Consider the following 20000-nt stretch of genomic DNA (forward strand, 5'->3'; position numbering starts at 1 on the left):
AGGATGAGTTGTAAATTAATTAATCAGACTTTCACATCATCATATAAACATCACAAATTAATCAGCCATGTTTTAAAATACCTAACGGGGTACAAAGGAGGCGGCTAAACACACACACACACACACACACACACACACACACACACACACACACACACACACACACACACACACACACACACACACACACACATACTTATATCCATCGAAGTTACAAACATATATGCTCGTGTGTGTGTGTGTGTGTGTGTGTGGTGGACGGGATGGTTGCGTCGGGAGATAATTACGATTTAACTGACAACATTCACCACACTGTATGTTAATCTATCTCTGTACTTGACTATTTATCTATCTATCTATTTATCTCAGTAGCTCAACACGTCTAGTCTCGTCCCTTCGCGGTGTTCACATAACGCAGAAAATATCTACATATCCTCTGCCCTCTGATGTCAAAAAGGTCAAAAGAGTGGAGGAATTACCAAGTTTAGTTAGCACGTTAGTTAGGAAGTTCAGAAGAGCAGTAAATATGAAAACAGGGAGAGCGATAACGAGAAAAGCAACATTACCGCGAACCTAAATAGACAGAAGACAGTAATTATCCAAAGAGGAGGAGTTTGTAATTGAAATATACGTACAAACAGGAGCTTTGCAGTTTGAGTTCTTTATGATGTTATGCAAATTTGTGTTATGAAGTTATAGATAAGTGTAACAAAAGAAAAACCACAGCGACTAACAACATATTTTACTTTCTTTTTATAGTAGCAATTCTTAGCGGATTTATTTTATTTATTTATTTATTTATTTATTTATTTATTTATTTATTTATTTAGCTCTTTCCTTTACTGTAAAAAAAAATCCTCCTTGCTCACCCTTCCTCCTTCCTTCGTCTTTCCCTTTACAGATGGCTTTGATACGCGTGATATTATATAATGTTACGATAGTTATAATGTGATGATAATAAATAAATAAAAATGTAACAGAATCAACTAACAGAACATGACAATACACCTTACCCACCTTTCCCCTTTCCCTGTGTCTCCCCTCACAGGTGGTTTTGATACGCGTGACTTAACACACCTGACTTAACAATACACCTTACTTACCTTCCCTCCTTCCCTATCTTTGCCCGCACAGGTGACTTTTATACACCTGGCAACAACACACTCACCTTCCCTCATTCCTCGTCTCTCCCCTTACAGATGACTTCGATACACCTGTCTTAATAATACACCTTACTCACCTTCCCTCATTCCTCGTCTCTCCCCTTACAGATGACTTTGATACACCTGACTTAACAAAACACCATTCTCACCTTCCCACTCCCTCTTTCCCCCCTCTTTGGTACCCCTGAACACAAAACACCTTCCCTCCTGCCCTCTCTCGCCCCGCATAAATAGCTTCAATACACCTGACTATATAACACACTCACCTTCCCACTTTCCCTCTCCCGCACAGGTGGCTTGGATACACCTGAACCGCAAGATGATCGTGAGCATACACAACCACGTGATCACCCGCCAGCCGCGCTTCACCGTCACGCACGACTCCCACAAGACCTGGACCCTACACGTGCGCCAGGTGACCCAGGAGGACCGAGGCCATTACATGTGCCAGGTGAACACGGCGCCCATGATCAGCCAGCAGGGATACCTTCAGGTGGTGGGTGAGTACCTGAAGAAGGGGGTGAGGAAGGGAGAGGGGGAGAGAGAGGGAAAGAGAGAGAAAAAGGGAAAGAGAGAGAGAAAGGGAAAGAGAGAGAGAAAGGGAAAGAGGGGGGGGGGGGAATAAAGAAGGAGAGAAAGACAAAGGGAAAGAGAACGAAAGGAAATAAAGAGGGAAAGAAAGAGAAAGGAAGAGAATGAATGAATGAATGAAATACACACACACACACACACACACACACACACACACACACACACACACACACACACACACACACATACACACAGATGCAAAGGAGATAATACGCAATGGAAGAAATACGGACGCAAAATAAAAATAAAAATAAAAAGAAAGAGAGAAAAGAAAGGTGAGGGCAAGAAGAGGAAGGGAAACGAAGCAGAAAAAGAATAGAAGGAGAATAAAGGATAAAGGAAGATGGAAGGAGACGGAGAGAAATGCAGATGTCGATAGGGAGTGAAGGTCAGAGCGAGAGTTACAGAAATAAAGGAAAAATATAAAACAAAATATAAATAGATCAGAAAAAGAAGAAAAAAAAACAATCAGTGGCCAGAAAATGTTAGCAAAATAGATAAATAATGAAAAACAGACATAGATATAGGAAATGAGAGAGAGAGGGTGGGCCTTGGGAATTCATTTGGGGTTCTGAGAAATTCTTTGGTAAGGTAAAAAAAAAAAAAAAGAGAGACTGAAGGCGGAATATTGGGTTAGGGACGAGGAAATGCTTCTTCTGTGTGCGTCTGTGTGTGTGTGTGTGTGTGTGTGTGTGTGTGTGTGTGTGTGTGTGTGTGTGTGTGTCCACTTTGCCACATTTGCATAGCTTTCGAGAGGTGCATTGAGGTTGGTCTGATGAGGATTGAGAGAGAGAGAGAGAGAGAGAGAGAGAGAGAGAGAGAGAGAGAGAGAGAGAGAGAGAGAGAGAGAGAGAGAGAGAGAGAGAGAGAGAGAGAGAGATTTACATATACTTACAAAGATGTTTAGACTACACAGCCCCTACGGCTCGGGCTTGGTAGTCTGTTCTTAATCTTAAACGAAACGCCGCCAAACAGCCGCCACGACGGTGCATGTTGTCCTTGGCGGTGGAGGAAGTGGTGGCCGGGGTTTTTAAATAAATTAATCGTACTCCATTGAACCGTTGAAGGTGGCAGCCTATTCCAATCCCGTGCTACAACGCTGGTGAAAATGAATTTGACGCCGTGTATTTTTGTTGTTGTTTTTGTTTACTCCTGTGTAGCACACAACTTAGGCATACATACCCGTTTTCTCAACCCTTGAAAATGTGGTAGGTAAGAACCCACTACCCCGGGACACAGGGCCAGTGTGACATCCGGATTACCACATTTTACCCATTATTCGAACACCCCGGAAGGGAAGGCGAACAGCATGGTGCGCTGCTTACCGACTACCCAGGCCGAGATCGATCCCGAACCCACGGAATTAACTAGCTAGCGTACTTACCTCACGGAGGCCGTTATCTTAAAGGACATCTCACTTGTCAGACCATGCTGAAATTCTACACAAATCTTCTTGAACGCTTTGCCTGCCTTGGTCTGAGTGGACCGAGTTACCAATTTCCGCGTCGCCATTTAATTTTGTACTGAAAATGAGTAACTTCAATTTCATTGGTTGAAATTATGAGCAGTAGCTACTGTCCCAAAAACAGAGCCTTGAGGGACTCCACTAGGGAATGGCTCCCAGACTGAGGAAGCTCCCATAACCACCCACCGCTGTTGTCTTTTGCTCGTTCAATTTCTTGTGAACTTAGCCATCAGTACTTCCTCGTTGTTTGATATTGTACAGTAATTTGTGGTAAGGAACTTTGTCAAACGCACTTTCAAAATATAGTAAACAATGTTTAGTGATTTAGTTGGTGCTAAAAATGAGTAATAGTCATTATAGAAGGTCAGTAAGTTTGACAAACACGACACACACACACACACACACACACACACACACACACACACACACACACACAGACACACAGAGAGAGAGAGAGAGAGAGATTTTACTAATACTTTTATATGCATTCATCAACGGATCTTTGAACTCTCTAACTTTCCATTTGCGAAATAGAAAAAATGCTGCAGAAACGTAAAAATTAATTAAATAAAAGCAATGAAATCTCTCTCTCTCTCTCTCTCTCACACACACACACACACACACACACAACCATTAATCGTTGCCCCTATATGTCACCAAAAGAGGTAGAGGTAGAGAAGAAGGAGGAGGAGGAGGAGGAGGAGAAGGAGAAGAAGAAGAGGAAAAGAAAGAGAAAAAGAAAAGGAAAAAGAAAAAGAGGAAGAAGAAGAAGTACATGAAGCAGAAAAAACGGGAGTAGAAAGAAAGGAAAAAATAATCAGTGAAAAGAATAAGAACAGGCGAAAGAAATAAAAAGTGAAACTATACAAATCAGCTTTGCCGAGGAAGGAGGAGATAAAGAAAAATAAGGCAAGAGACTGGGATAGAAAAGAAGAGAAAGAGGGAGATATGAAAGGAGAGCGGAGATATAGAAGAATGGAAAGAGAGGGAGAGAGAAAGAAATTGAGAAGAGCAGCAACCAATATTGAAAGAGAAAATCGTGGAATAAAGGAAAGATAGAAAGATAGAATGGAGAAATAAAGGAAAGAAAGAAGAAATGGAGGAAATAAAAGAAATGAAAGAAGAATAGAATGAAGTAAAGGAACCATCACCAACAATACTAACACCAACACCACCACCACCACCAACAACAACAACAACAGGAAGACAAAGGAATAAGCATGCATGTCCTCCTCCTCCTCCTCCTCCTCCTCCTCCTCCACAGCCATTCATCTCCGCAGTGGCGTGTTTGGGGTTTGTGAAGGAATCAGGGAAGGCATCAGACAGCTCACTACTGATTCAGCCTCCTCCTCCTCCTCCTCCTCCTCCTCCTCCTCCTCCTATTTTTCCTCCTCCTCCTCTTCCTCTTCCTCTCCATCCTCTTCCTCTTTCTTTTCATCCTCCTCTTCCTCCTTTTCATCCTCCTCCACCTCCTCCTCCTCCTTTTCCTCTCCATCCTCCTTCTCCTCCTTTTCCTTCTCCTCCACCTCTTCCTTCTCCTCCTCTTCCTCCTGATATCTTTTTCACCTTCCTTTCCCTTCCTTCTATCTCATTTCCCTGTCATTTTTTCTCCCCCTTCCTTCTCCTCCATCTCTTTCTTTTAATTTTTGACTTCTTTCATTTCTTTCCTCCTTCTCTTCTTTTCCCCATCCTCTTTCTCCTCTTCCTCTTCCCTCCTTTCCCTCCCCCCTCTGCCCCCCTCCCTCCTCCCCTTTCTTCTATCCCATTCATCTGTCTTGAGACCAACCACTTCTGATCCCGTCCACCGATACTGCTTCTCCTCCTCCTCCTCCTCCTCCTCCTCCTCTTCCTCTTCAGCTTCCTCCTCCTCCTGCTTTTCCTCTTTTCTCCTTTGTGGTGATGCTTCTATTCTCCTGTTTATTCTCTCTCTCTCTCTCTCTCTCTCTCTCTCTCTCTCTCTCTCTCTCTCTCTCTCTCTCTCTCTCTCTCTCTCTCTCTCTCTCTCTCTCTCTCTCTCTCAGTATATTTTATTCGAGACTTCCTTCAGTGTTCACTGTCTGTGTTTGTTCTCTTCCTCCTCCTCCTCCTCCTCCTCCTCCTCCTCCTCCTCCTCCTCGCTAAAAGGCTGCTGTCAGACTTAACTGTTTTGTTTGGAGTGTTTCCCTGCGCCAAAGTTATAAACTGTTGACATTCTCTACTAAGTCTAATTATCCTCAGTTAGCCTAGCATTTCCTTCCTCTGCTTTCCTCTTACCCTCCCTCCTCCTCCTCCCCTTCCTTAACCTTTCCCTCCTACCCTCCCTCCTCCCCTTCACCTTTCCCCCCTCTTCCTCGAATCCACTTTTCCCTGCTTTTCCTTCTCCACCTTCTCCTCCTCCTCCTTGTTCTCTATTCCTCCTCCTTTCCGGGATCATATAGAGAGGTATAAATTGTTTCTTAACTCGCAATATGAGGTCACCATCTTGGGTTCTTCTATAATTATGTGGCAAAGGCGGTAGATAAGGATGAAAACTGTGATATATATGTTAATTTTACCAAGGGATGTTTAAAAATGTAAAGGCACAGGGAATAGGATGTTAAGTGATGAATTGGATGATTACATTGCTTAGTTGTTGTAGAAAGCAAAAGGCGAAAATTAACAGTAAATGATATGACGTAGCGGGCTTTTTTTTCACATTTGCTATCTTTTTTATGCCCTTGAACTGACTCCTCTGCTGTTAAAAAAAAAAAAAAAAGTATGGTCGTTGCAAGTTGGGTCCCACATGTTCCAGTATTGGGTCCACTGATGTTTATTTTGTCATTGGTGATTTCGATTTAGGAAGTAATTGGTGATGTTAATGTTTGCTAATGATTCAAAAGTCGGCTGCACGTTTATGCTCTTGTGTTCTTTCCTCTTTTTTTTTTCTTGGGTTTCTTCCTCTTTCTCCTCCTTCTCTTCATGTACGTATGTCTGTCTGTCTATGTTCTCACTTCGTCTTCTCTCTATCTCTATCTATCTATCTCTCAATCTATCTATCTATCTATCTATTCATCTATATTTCTCTATTTATCTATCTATCTATCTCTAACACACACACACACACACACACACACACACACACACATACAGAGAGAGAGAGAGAGAGAGAGAGAGAGAGAGAGAGAGAGAGAGAGAGAGAGAGAGAGAGAGAGAGAGAGAGAGAGAGAGAGAGAGAAAACTTCAGTCCCGCCCTTTGGTATTCCACGTAAGTTCTTTTTTTGTTCTTGTTGTTTGTCTCTTTTTGTTTTCCTGTTTCTCTTTTTTTTTCCCTCCTTCCGGCGCCAACAGTCGGGTCTCTCTCGACGTTTTAATAATTACGAATATAATTATACGCTAGTCGCTGTGTTTGCTGGCGAAGGTGTTTTGCGCTGCCCTTTCTTTTTTTCGAGTTGAGTGGAAAGTTAATTGGTCTTGTGTTGCGAGTGTGGCCCAGGTGTGTTGAAGCAGGGATGAGAGAGGGAAAGGAGGAGGAGGAGGAGGAGGAGGAGGAGGAGGAGAAGAAGAAGAAGAAGAAGAAGAAGAAGAAGAAGAAGAAGAAGAAGAAGAAGAAGAAGAAGAAGAAGAAGAGGAGGAAGAAGAGAAAAAGGAAAAGGAAGATGAGGAAAGAGAAAGAGATAGGGAAATGAAAAACAAGAAAGAAAGGAATAGGAAGAGGAAGAAAGAGAGAGAGAACAGAGAATAGAAATAAGTAGTAGGGTGGTAATGTAGATGGAAAAGGAGCAAACGAAGGAAGAGGCAAAGGAAAGAGGAGAGAGAACAAATAATGAGAAAGCTAGAAAGGAAGATGGGAAAGGAGGAAACGATGAAGGAAACAAAAAGGAAAGAGGAATGAGAACAAAAAAAAAAAAATAGGAAGTAGAAAGGTGGAAATAAAAAGCAATAATAAAGAACTGAAGGTGTCGTAGTATTGAGAATTAGAATAAAGGAAATCTAAGGAAAGGAAATTAAGAGAAAAAGAGGACTGGGATTACGATTAACACCGCATAGATGATAATAATAATAATAATAATAATAATAATAATAATAATAATAATAATAATAGTAATAATAATAATAGAGCATAGACCGTTTAATCTCCAAACTATAATTAAGTTGTCAGATAAAAAAAAAAAAAAACTGCGAAATTGAAATCATTATGCAGCAGAGAGAGAGAGAGAGAGAGAGAGAGAGAGAGAGAGAGAGACGTGGTCACTCCTTTGTTAACATCACACCAACCACTGTCACTCCTCCCTTTATGCAGTGTGTGTGTGTGTGTGTGTGTGTGTGTGTGTGTGTGTGTGTGTGTGTGTTGTCGTGTATAAACTCCCATCTCTCTCTTTCCTCCGTTTCTTACTCTTCTCTAAAATTATTCTATCCTACCCTCTCTCCTCTCTCTCTCTCCCTCCCCCCTTCATCTTTTTTCCCTCCTAATATAGTGCACGATGACATGTATAGTTGTAAGATTGAGAAAAAGGATGACTGGAGCAAATAAAACAGTTGAATTGTTAGTTTAAATGTGAGTGAAAGTTCGAGATTGAGGTTTCTAATGTACGATGACATTTTTATAGTTGTAAGATTGGGTAGTGGATGAGTGGAGTTTAGTTTTAGATGTTTGCTAAATGAAAGGGAAAGGAGGAGAAATAGTGCTCATTGGTAGAAGTTCAAAGATAAAAGGTAGAAGAAAGAGAGGTGAAGTTCGGTTAACGGGTGGAGCTTTGGAGATAATTAGGTTGTTAAAGTAAATATGAGTAAGTAAGTAAGTAAATATTTGTTGCTATTAATATATACATCTTTACAATATACAAACAAATTAGTAGTGCAGCAACTGTCCGTCGAGCCGAAGCTTCCTGACAGGCAGATAATAATGCAAAGCAGTGCAATCAGCGTGCCTGGATCCTATTTACATTACATTTGTGTTCAAAATAACTAACAATTATATACAGATTTTTGTTTACTTAAAGGTACAATAGTTTACCTTGGCAAAATAGTAAGTGAAAGTTGAGGTAGAGGTATATAACCAGGTATTAGAAGACACTTTCGCTTCTCACATCAGCTATTTCTAAAGGTCAAAGAGGGGGTCAGTCGGGTTCTAATGAGTGTTTCTTCAGGTTCACGGTACAGAAGAAGGGTCAAACTACCACCAGGTCATAAAAACTAGGCTGGTATTACAAGACACTTTCGGTCATCACATCAGCTATTTCTAAAGGTCAAAGAGGGGGTCAGTCGGGTTCAAATGAGTGTTTCTTCAGGTTCACGGTACAGAGTAAGGGTCAAACTACCACCTGGGTCATAAAACTACTCCTGGAAATGCCCACAACTCCTACGAAAGCCTTGTCAAATATGTGTTTTTGGGCGACGAAATGTCTTATAATGCGAACTATGATAGTGTCCCTTTCTCTCTTCCTCTCGCCACACTCACCCCCCTCTCTCCCCCCACCAGTGCCGCCCAACATCGACGACACGAACAGCAGCAAGAGCAACATCGTGGTGCGGGAGAAGGACAACGTGACGCTCCAGTGCCGCGCCGACGGGTTCCCGAAGCCCGTCATTAAGTGGCGCCGCGAGGACACGCAGTTCATCGAGACCTCCGACGGCAGGAAAGGTGAGGGAGTGTGCAGGTGTTGGTAGATGGGAAGGGTGGGACGTCAGGTTTTGTTTAGCTGGGGGTCAGGGGGATACTTTTTGCAGCAGCCTCCCCTTTGTGACTTCTTCCCCTTCCATTATCTTGTGTTGTATGTATTGTTTGTATCATTATGTGAGGGGGTGTGCAGGTGTTGGTAGATGGGAAGGGGGGACGTCAGTTTTTCTTTAGCTTGGGGTCAATGGGGTACTTTTTCCAGCAGCCTCCCCTTTGTGACTTCTTCCCTTTCCATGATCTTGTGTTGTATGTATTGTTTATATCATTATGTATTACTTATTGTTTAGTAGTTTAAGAGGTGTTGGGTGGGCGTCCATTTTAGTTTAGTTAGGGGTCGAGGAGATACTCTTTGTGCCGCCTCCCCGTTGTGTCTTTTCCTTTTCATTGATTGTTCTTGTATTTATTGTCTGTACTGTATGTATGTTATGTATTGGTTCCTCCTTGTCCAGTACAGTAGTTAAGGAGGGGAGGGGACGTCCTGTTAAATTTAGCTGGGAGTTGGGGAGATACTCTTTCCAGCAGCCTCCACTTTGCGACTTCTTCCCTTTCCATTTTCATTGTTCTTGTATTTTAATTATGTATTGCTTCCTCCTTTCCTAACATCTGAGGAGTTGAAACAATTGAAATGAGTAACGAGGAAGGTGAAGAAGAACGAACGAACAAAACAAGCAGAACAGAAAAAACAAAACAAGGAAAAGAAATATAAAACAAAAACAATGAGTAGAAGGTGGAGGAAGGAAGGAAGGAAGGAAGATGTTTTTACTTATTTTAGCAGTCCATCCTTTAGGTCATTGGTCACTCCGTTGGTGGTGGTGATCAGCTGGGAGGAGGAGGAGGAGGAGGAGGAGGCTGATTGGCTGACTTTGCTTTGTGCTAGATTGACGAATTGTGTGACTGACTTTTTTTCCTGACTCGTTGGCGGTGATGGAGGTGGCGGACGACGGTGGTGTTGGTGGTGGACATGGCGGCGGTGGTGGTGGTGGTAGTGGTGGCGGTGGCGGTCTTGGGAAATTAAGATAAGAGAAAGAATCGTGAGGGACGGACGCTCTTGAAGGAAAGCCGTTCGTGTGTGAATGGATTTTATATTTGGCCAAGAAAAAGTACATTAAAGGTAAACAAAAGGACGGACTCTTGACTGAAAAAAACTTCTGATTGGGCCGAGTGACCGGGAGCGCCTTGCTGAGAGTGTAGTGGTGATGTTTGGTGGTGGTGCGAGTATTAATGGCGATAGTAGTGGTATTAGTAGTAGTTATAGTAGTGGTGGTAAGGGAGAGAGACGAGTGGTGCTGGTGGATGGGGTGTAAAGTGAGGTTGAGGGAAAAAATGCAGTATTGTAGATGTGTATTGGTGGTAGTGGTGATAGGAAGGGGAAAAGGGAGGGAGGAAGAAACTGCAGTATAGTGAAGTGGTATTAGTGGTTGTGGTGGTGATAGGAAAGAGGGAGGGAGGAAGGAATGGCAGTATAGTGGAGGGATATGGTGGTGGTGGTGATGAAAAGGGGAGAGGGAGGGAGTAACGGCAGTATAGTGGTAGTTGTGGTGTGAAGAGTGAGGTGCCACGTAGGGTTGAGGTGAGGGGTAAGAGGGAGGGAGAAAGAAATGGCAGTATAGTGGAGTGGTATCGTAGTGGTAGTAAGGGAGGAAGGGGAAATCTAATGTGAAGGAGGGAAAGAACGGCAGTTTAGTGGAGGGGTATTTATAGCGGTGGTGATTGGGAGGGTGGTGGCAGGTGGGTCGAGGTGAGGGACGGAGGGGGAGGGGCGGTAGGACAGAGGCGCCGCGTTCAAAAGGAGGAAATGAGTTTGTTGAGGAGCGAGAGAGCCTCCGGCGGGTGGCTCAAAGAGTGTCTGTCTATCAGCGAGGCACACTCATCATTACCGACCTCCGCCGCCGCTGCTGCTGATGATGATGGTGGTGGTGATGACGATGATGATGATGGTGATAATGGTGATGAGAGAATAAAACTGCTATACTGATGTTGCGAATTCTGCTTCTACTTTACTACTACTACTACTACTACTACTACTACTACTACTACTACTACTTCAACTATTACCACTATTACCATTACCTCTTTTACTCTACTACCAAATAATAAGAATGATAACTCACAATGATTTAAGATTCACACTTTTCTCGTATACTCTCGACGGTCGCAGTGGCCCTATATATAGTACACTTCAGCATCGGTCTGTGTCCCATCACCAGCTCCCACATCCTTCTCCCACTCCTTTCCTGCTCCTCATTTAGTCTATCCCATACCCTTCCCAAGCGGCCAATACCTTATCCCAATCAGCAGTACCCCACAAGACACCTAAAGACAGAATATATGCTGCCTGTGAAACTCTACGGTTGGGCCATGCCACGTTTCGTTTACCCATCGCACTGGTTCCCTCTGACCCTTGCAATGCAGCTTCTCTAAGGAATGAATAAGGCCCAGCAAGTAGCTCCCGTGGTTCTCTTGCGTTCATATATAGATAGATTGATTATAAGATATGTAGATAGATATATAAGTAGATATATAGGTAAAATAGAAATGTAATGTTAGAGATAGGTGCAATTCGGAGAGATATGTAGATTGATAGACAAATAGATAGTTATAGTTATATATATTACTTCAGAGGGAGAGGGGAAGAGAAAGAGAAGAGGGAGAGGGACAGATGGCAAAATGATAAATAGATATCGCCGTCGTGTAGAGCATTTGCCATTTATGTAAAGCAGTCCTTGTCGTAATATTTCTACGAACCAAAGCCGACAGATGATCTCAATTCGTTTCATCTATATTCATATCCTCCTCCTCTTCCTCCTCCTCCTCCTCTCCCTCCTCCTCTTCCTCCTCTTCTTCCTCTCCCCCTTTGAGACTTGTTTTAGCAGCCTCTCTCTCCCCTTCCTCACCTGACCCTTCCTCTCATAAACCTGTCATCTATAGAACCTTCCATTCCTCCTCCTCCTCCTCCTCCTCCTTCTCCTCTTCTGCTTCCTCTTCCTCCTCCTCTTCCTCTTCTTTCTCCTCCCCTTCATCGCCATCATTATCATCATCCTGTTATTGTTCTTGCCTGTATCTTTTCTCCTTTCTCTCTCCCTCGTTCTGTCTCATCTTGCCTCGCTCTCCTCCTTCGTCTCCTCTTTCCCTCCTCCCTCATCATTTATGGAGGAGATGCTTCGTGTGGATGGAGGAAAAGGAGGAGGAGGAGGAGGAGGAAGAGGAGGAGGAGGCTGGTTGGCAGGCTGTGGAAGAGCCGTAAAGTCCATCTCCTCAACCTTAAACAGCAACTCCTCCTCCTCCTCCTCCTCTTCCTCCTCCTCCTTCTCCTCTTCTTTTTCTTCCCATCTCCACCACTGTACCATCCATCTCCTCCCAAACCTTTCTCTTAAAGTTCTTCTCTTCCTCCTCCTCCCATCTCAACCACTGTACCATCCATCTCCTCCCAAACCTTTCTCTTAAAGTTCTTCTCTTCCTCCTCCTCCTCCTCCACTCCTTTCCATTCCTCCCCTTCTTTTTTCATCTCTCTCTCTCTCTCTCTCTCTCTCTCTCTCTCTCTCTCTCTCTCTCTCTCTCTCTCTCTCTCTCTCTCTCTCTCTCTCTCTCTCTCTCTCTCTCTCTCTCTCTCTCTCTCTCTCTCTCTCTCTCTCAGTCCATCATCATTACCACTATCATTCTGTATCCGTTCCCTCCCTCCAATCCTCTCCTCTCCTACTCCACTAACCTATTCTTTTCCTTCCGCCTTCCATTCCTTATTACCGCTTTTCTTTCCCTTCTTCTGTCCATTTTCAGCCTCACTTCAACACGTGTGCTCGTCTAGAAAGTTATTTACTGTTTTCATCGTAAGAGCTTTTTTTTATTATAGCGGGCTTTTTTATTATTGTTTTTTTTTGTGTGCCCTTGAGCTGTCTCCTTGCTGTAAAAAGTGTGAAGTCAAGGATAAAATTAAAGGAAAAGACACAACTGAACGCATTACACTGTGCCCTCCAACTTTCGAGTGCAAGAGTTAATCAGAATCTTCACTCTTTCATTGTAAATTCCGGAACCGCTCAACTTTTATAATATTGCCTACGACGTAAGTTCTTTTAAAGGGTGAGAAATTGTACGGTTCTTGTGCTTCGTTTGATCTTTTGGGGGGGGATATAATTTCTTTCATTTTCTTAATCGGAACAGCATTTTTGTGTGCACTTGGTTACACACACACACACACACACACACACACACACACACACACACACACACACACACACACACACACACACACATATTTTGTCTGTCTGCTCTCCTCATCCTCGTCCACGCCCTCGTCCCCGCTCAGTGCCCTCAGCCTCCGGTCACCGCCCCACGTGTCCTCCGGCTTCGTGTTTGGTGTCCGGCCGTTCATTCGCTTCTTTACGAGAGTTAAATGTTTAGTCAGGAGTCGCCGGGGAGGGAGCGTCGCCTTGTCGTCTTGGGGGAGGGAGCTTGAAGGGTGCGCGGAAGGGAGGGGTGAGAGTTAGGGGTTAAGAAAGGATAATATGCTAATGAGGGGACTCTTCAAACTTCTAAATACTGCGACCGAGTTATATTTTTAGCATTACCCTTACGACCATTTCACAAGCCTTATTTCACTACTACGAAGATCTGTTTGTCTCCTGCCGTGCGTTAAGGGAGGGTTAAAGAGTAAGAAGTTGAGTAGTGATGATATGCTAAAAGTACTCTTCAAAGTTTTCAATACTACGACCAAAGTAATCAAAGCATTATTATCACTGTCAATCCGGTATCCGCCTCACAGTACTAAGAGGAGCTGTGTGTCACCCGCCGTGCGTAAGGGAGGGATGAGAGTAAGAGGGAAAGAAGGGACAGTATTCTAAGGGAGGACTCTTCAAACTTCTCTATACTGCGACCGACTCAGTTATATTCCAAGCATTACCCTTAAGACACACTAAGAAGAGCTGTGTGTCACCCGTCGTGCGTAAGGGAGGGATAAGAGGTAAAAAAGGGACAGTATTCTAAGGGGGGACTCTTCAAACTTTTCTATACAGCGACCGACTCATTTATATTCCAAGCATTACCCTCAAGACACATATACAAGTCTTATATCAGTACGAAGAAGAGCCGTGTGTCACGTAGTTCGTAAGGGAGTGGTGAGAGTTAGAGGTTAAGAAGGGATAATATGCAAAGGAAGGACTCGTCAACATTTCTATACGGCGACCGATTTAGATTTTAATCATTACCCATTTCACCATTCCACAAGGCTTATTACAGTACCAAGAAGAGCTGAGTGGGATGGAGCGTGATAGAGGAAGAGGTTAAGAGGGATTATTGTAAAGGTGGACTCCTCAGACTTTTAAATACTGCCACAGACGTAGTTAGTTTCCAGTCCTTACCCTCACGACTCAACAACAAGTCTCAAGTATACGATGCCAAGAAGAGCTGTGTGCCTGCCTCCGTCTGACAGTTATTTTTGTTCTCCGTGTTTCTCTTGTCCTTATTCTTCCACCTCCTCATCATCTTCATCATTATCATCATTTCCTCATCTTCACCACAGTTCTTAAAAGAGCTGTGTGCTTTCCGCCGTCTGATACTAATTTTTATCCTTCCTCTTTCTCTTATCTTCGTTATTCTTCCTCCTCATAATCATCTTCATCATTATCATCATTTCTTCATCTTCACCACAATCCTAAAAAGAGCTGTGTGCCTTCCACCGTCTGATAATCATTTTTGTTCTCTCTCTTTCTCTTGTCCTTATTCTTCCTCCTCCTCCTCATCGTCATCATTATTATCATCATTATCATTATTTCTTCATCTTCATCACATTACCAAGAAGAGTTGTGTGCCTCTCGCCGTCTGATACTCATTTATATTCTTCCTCTTTCTTTTATCCTTGTTATCTTCTTCCTCCTCCTCCTCATCATCATCATCATTTCTTCATCTTCACCACAGTCCTAAAAAGAGCTTTGTGCCTTCCGCCGTCTGATACTCATTTTTATTCTTCCTCTTACTCTTATCTTTGTTATTCTTCCTCCTCCTCATCATCATCATCATTATCATTATCATCATTTCTTCATCTTCACCACAGTCCTAAAAAGAGCTCTGTGCCTTCCACCGTCTGATACTCATTTTTATTCTTCCTCTTTCTCTAATCCATCTTATTTTTCTTCCTCATCATCATCATCACTTCTTAATCATTCTCTCTTACCTTCCCTCATTAGAACCCTTTTTTCCTCTTCCTATGACTAAGACAGCGTGACATGTAATAAGGAAAGCAATAGAATAAGACACCCTCCCAATGTACATAGTTATCCTTTGTCCTGCTCCGTCATCTACACACGTCGAGATCAGGTCACGCTCCAACATTCATCAGTACACCAGGGAGCAGTGTTGGCAGGGGAGTCAGCGGGGACATCGAAGTGCGTGTCAGTGTGTAAGGGTGGCGAAGTGTGCGTGTAAGCGAAGTGTATTGATGGTGAGAGTGTGTAGCTGGGAAGAGTGTGTTGAATGATAGAGGATGTTGGTGCAAAAAGTGTGTTGGTGTGGGGAGCTAGAGCGGCAAAAAGTGTGTTGCTGTATGTTGACGGAAAGAATGCGTTGATAGAGAGTGTGTGTTGATGCGAAAAGTGTGTTGATTGTGGGGGTGAGCTGGGGCGGCAAAGAGTGCGTAGAAGCAAAGAGTATGTTCATCTATATCTGTTTATCTATCTATTACTGTTGTTTCTCTGTGTGTGTGTGTGTGTGTGTGTGTGTGTGTGTGTGTGTGTGTGTAGGTACAGTAGGTCTATTTCCGTCTTCAGTACGAAAAACAAAAATCATCCCGAATATATTTTTTCCTCATCTTACCAACAAAAATACAAATTGAGACACACCCGCACACACACACACGGAGAAATGCAGTATGGCAAAGATTTTTACTTGATTAAAAAATTATATATTCACACACCCGCGGCGATACATATGTATATCCCGCGCCGCCGTGTGTACAATCGGCGCGACACATCCACCCGCCGCTCCACATTTTGGCGGCGGCCGCTGCATTATTACTTCGGCGCATCCGTAATTTACAAGCCACAGGTCCGCTCCACCGTGCTGGGTCTGCGGGAAGGAGGGAGAGGTGATGATGAGGGCTGGTAGTGGGTAGTGGGTTGTGGGTAACGGAAGGAGGTGATGGTGGAGGCTCGTAGTGGATTGTGGGGGATGGGTAACGGTAAGGGGTAGTGATGTTAGTTGTTGTGAGGGCAGGGTATGGTTTTGGCAAGGTGGTGAAGGTGGTGATGGTGATGGTGGGGCTGGTAGTGGGTAGTGGGTGGTGGGTAATAAGAGATAGTGGTGTTAGTGGTCGAGGTGGTGGTGGTGTACTGGGAGAGCTGGTGGGGAGAGCGGTAGGTGATAGAGGGGATGGTGGGGAGAGCTGGGTGAAAGGATAACAGAAGGAAGAGGTGGAGGAGTGAAGCTGAGGTGGTGATAGATGGATTGTGATGATTGTGGTGGATGACATGTAAAGGTAATGACAGTGGGAGTGAGGAGAGCCTTTGTGATGAGGGGTTGTGGATCATGTGGTGGAAGGCAAAGTTAAGTGATGACAAGAAGGGGATGGTAGTTGATTGGTAGAGCTGGGTGACACAATAACAACTGGGTGGAGGGTTGAATGACGTGGCAGGTTTGGGTGGGGGGGGGGAGGATGGGGCTGGGTTAGATAATAGCAAGGTTGGTGGGAGGCGTGGAGCTGGAAAGGGTGGCGGAGTGTGACTGGGGTGAACAGGAGAGAGGAGATCTAGTGTTACGGGGGTAGGAGGGAGAGGTGGAGAGATCGGCGGCACATGCGATATATAGGTTAGTCAGAAAACAGTAGGTTTGTTAAATAGTAACGAGATTAACTTTCAAAACAAACAGAGGCCGAGCTAGTATGTATGTATATGTGATTGTATGTATGCATGTGTGTAACCGTGTTTATATGTATGTATGTATGTGTTTCTGTATATATAAATAGGTATGTAAAGAGAGAGAGAGAGAGAGAGAGAGAGAGAGAGAGATGTTCGGTAAGTCGAGGAAGTTAAGCGCTGCCGTTCTCATGCAAAATTGTGCCACGGATGCTGAAAAAGAGTGCGAGGTGACCCGAGCCGCGGCGCCCTTACCCCCCCCGCCCAGGAAGCCGCCAGTCACCACGAGGGCAGGGGGGAGGGGCAGGTCATACTTCGCCATACTCTCCCTTCCTTCCAAAACCCCGCTCTCCCTCCCTCCACCGCTTCGGTTGTTTGTTAATTCCTCTCTTCCATTCATGACTCCTCACCCCTTTCCTTCCTTCCATTTTTATTCATTCATTCATCTTTTCTTTTTTTTTATTACTCCTTCCTTTGTTTCCTATTCCTTCCTTCCTTCCTTCATTTTTTCCTTCCTTCCTTCATTCCTTTCATCCTTCGTCCCTTCCTTCGTTCTTTCCTTCTTTCCTACCTTGCCTGGATCCTTTCTTCCTTCCTTCCTTCCTTCCTTCCCTCCATCCTTCCTTCCCTCCAGTCATCCCTCCCTTCCTCCCTCCTTTCTTCTTCCTTCCCTTCCTTCCCTCCTTCCTTCCTTCCTTCCTTTCCTCACTCCCAAATGATAATACCACAACAAAGCTATTTTCGGGTAAGGTCATTGTGTAAGGCACCCAGAGGAATCAAATGGAAAATTATAGTCTCCCTTTAAACAGTCGCTTTCTATCGTTGGACTCCATATGCTTCTCTTCCAATCACTCCTTTCTTGGCATCCCTGCGCCATACATACTATTACATACAGGGAAAATTAGTGTGTTGGATGCAGCCATTGACACTTAACGGTGGGTAATAGAAAGCTTGTAAGGAACGTTGTCTGCCACTGATGTCGAGGGAGTGGGATAGAAAGGAGAGCTTGTAGTAGTGATGTCAGTTTCTATGGGAAGGAAGTATTGGGTTATCGTGTGAGTTAATTGCCTGTCTGTCTGTCTATCTATTTATCTGTTTGTCTGTTTTCCTTACCTCCTCCCTTTTTTCTGTGTCTGTCTGTCTGTCTATCTGTTTGCCTATCTGTTTGTCTGTCTTTTCCTTACCTCCTCCCATTTTTCTGTCTGTCTGTCTATATCTGTTTGCCTGTCTGTTTGTCTGTCTTTTCCTTACCTCCTCCCATTTTTCTGTCTGTCTGTCTATCTATCTGTTTGCCTGTCTGTTTGTCTCTGTTTTCATTACCTCCTCCCTTTTTTCTGTGTCTGTCTGTCTGTCTATCTGTTTGCCTGTCTGTTTGTCTCTGTTTTCCTTACTTCCTCCCTTTTTCTTCCCGTCACGGTATCTTATTTCCTCTTTATCCTATTTCTTTCCTTTATTTTATTTTCTCTCATTACTCATTCCTGTTTTCCTTCTCTCTCCATTTCCCTTTCCACTTCTCGGTTTTCTTAATCTATCCTCCTCCTTCGCTCCTCCTCCCCATCTTCTTCTAACCATTCATCCTCTCTTCTCCCTCCCCTCGTCTATTCTTTTCTACCCCATTTTTCCCATTTCTTACCCTATCATTTTGCCTCCCCACTGTATCCTCTCTCCCTTTCTCTCCTCTCTTCTCCTCTCTACTCCCCTCTCCGCCTCTCCTTTCCCTCCATCATCTATTCTCTTCTCCCCTTCGCTTTCTGCCTCTTCCTGTCATTCTCCTTCCTTTCCGTATCTCCATTTCTCTCATCCTCTCCCCTCCCCCTCCCCTTTCCTTCCATCCCCTCCCCTCCCCGAGCCAGTCATTTAAACACCTCAAATCTGAACCGTTTGATGCCTGGTTGAGTCAGGTGGTGAGTGCGGCCACGGGTAATAGAGACGCTGCATGGGATTTTTACTCCTAACACACGAGTACAGAAGACCCACTATCGCATGCAACCGTCACCCGCCTACCACCACCACCGCCACTGCCGCCGCTGCCGCCGACCCCGTGCATGCTAAACCCGGCCTAATGGACAGGAGTGTTGAGGGGTGTTTGGGCGTGGCGTGGACTCAGAGGCTCGGCGGGTCCCAGGTGACAGGCGGGAAACAGCGGTGAAGGTTTTTGCAACAGAGGTAATTCGATGAGTCTAAGATTATTCACGGTGCTGTCCCTCTCTCTGTCTCTTATTTATCTTCTCTTTTTTTCTTATTCTTCTTTTTGTGCTTCATTTTTGTCCCTCTGTCTCTTTGTTATTTATCTTCTTCTCTTTTTCTCTTTTCTTTTTTCTTTTTTGTTTCATTTTTGTCCCTGTTTCTGTTATTTATCTTCTCTTTTTCTCTCTTTTTTTTTTTTTTTTTCATTTTTGTCCCTGTCTCTGTTATTTATCTTCTCTTTTTCTCTTTTCTTCTTTTTTCTTTTTCTTTTTCATTTTTTGTCCCTCTGTCTCTTTGTTATTTATCTTTTTTTTCTCTTTTCTTCTTTTCTCTTCTTGTGCTTTATTTTAATTTGTCTCCCTTCTCCTCTTTTCCCCTCTCCTCTCTTTTTTCTCTACTTATCCCTTTCCTTTATTCTAATCGTTTTTATCTTATTTTTTCTCCCTTTGTTCATTCTTTATATTCTAACAATCCTTTTCCTCCTCCTCCTCATCATCATCATCATCCTCATTCCTCTTTATTTTACCTTCCTACTTCTAGCTCTACTTTCCTCATTCCTTCTTCCTCTTTCTTCTCCCTCTCTACCATTCGTCATTCCTCCTATCTCCTCCCATTTCTCCCCTTTTCTTACCCCTCATTACTCCTTCCCTTTCGCCATTCCTCTTCCAACTATCCATTTCCCCCCTCCTCTTATTCCTCCTCCTCTTTCCTCTTTCCCTACTGCTTGCCTGCTTCACACCACCTCTGCTCACCTGCTGATTGAGGACAAGGGTTACTCAACAGCGGTAAAAAAATAAATAAAAGAAAGTGAATTAAAAAAGAGACAAATACTTCAGTAACCCACTTAAAAAAAAATAAAGATGATAGTTTTCTGTAAGTGTCTAGTTTGTCACTTTTTCTAGTTGTGTGTGTGTGTGTGTGTGTGTGTGTGTGTGTGTGTGTGTGTGTGTGTGTAACGTTAGCATCTCTCTTTTTGTGTTTTCTTTCGGTCAAGAGAAGATCAGATGACAAACACACCAAGAATAGGAAAAGAGAGAGAGAGAGAGAGAGAGAGAGAGAGAGAGAGAGAGAGAGAGAGAGAGAGGTATAAACTCAAAAAAGTTCATCTCCGTTTTTTTGCG

The 20000-nt window shown here is 43.7% G+C and overlaps 1 protein-coding gene across 1 annotated transcript in view; it reads left to right on the forward strand.

Moving 5' to 3' along the window:
- LOC127007384 (lachesin-like) overlaps positions 1 to 20000 on the forward strand; it is a 94250-nt gene that overhangs the window by 45159 nt on the left and 29091 nt on the right. The window contains exons 2-3 of the mRNA XM_050878296.1: positions 1456 to 1663; positions 8657 to 8818. Of these exons, the coding sequence (XP_050734253.1) occupies positions 1456 to 1663; positions 8657 to 8818 (370 nt within the window). The remainder of the gene's footprint in view (positions 1 to 1455; positions 1664 to 8656; positions 8819 to 20000) is intronic.

The sequence above is a fragment of the Eriocheir sinensis genome, chromosome 35, assembly GCF_024679095.1.
Source record: "Eriocheir sinensis breed Jianghai 21 chromosome 35, ASM2467909v1, whole genome shotgun sequence".
Classification (NCBI taxonomy): Eukaryota; Metazoa; Arthropoda; class Malacostraca; order Decapoda; family Varunidae; genus Eriocheir; species Eriocheir sinensis.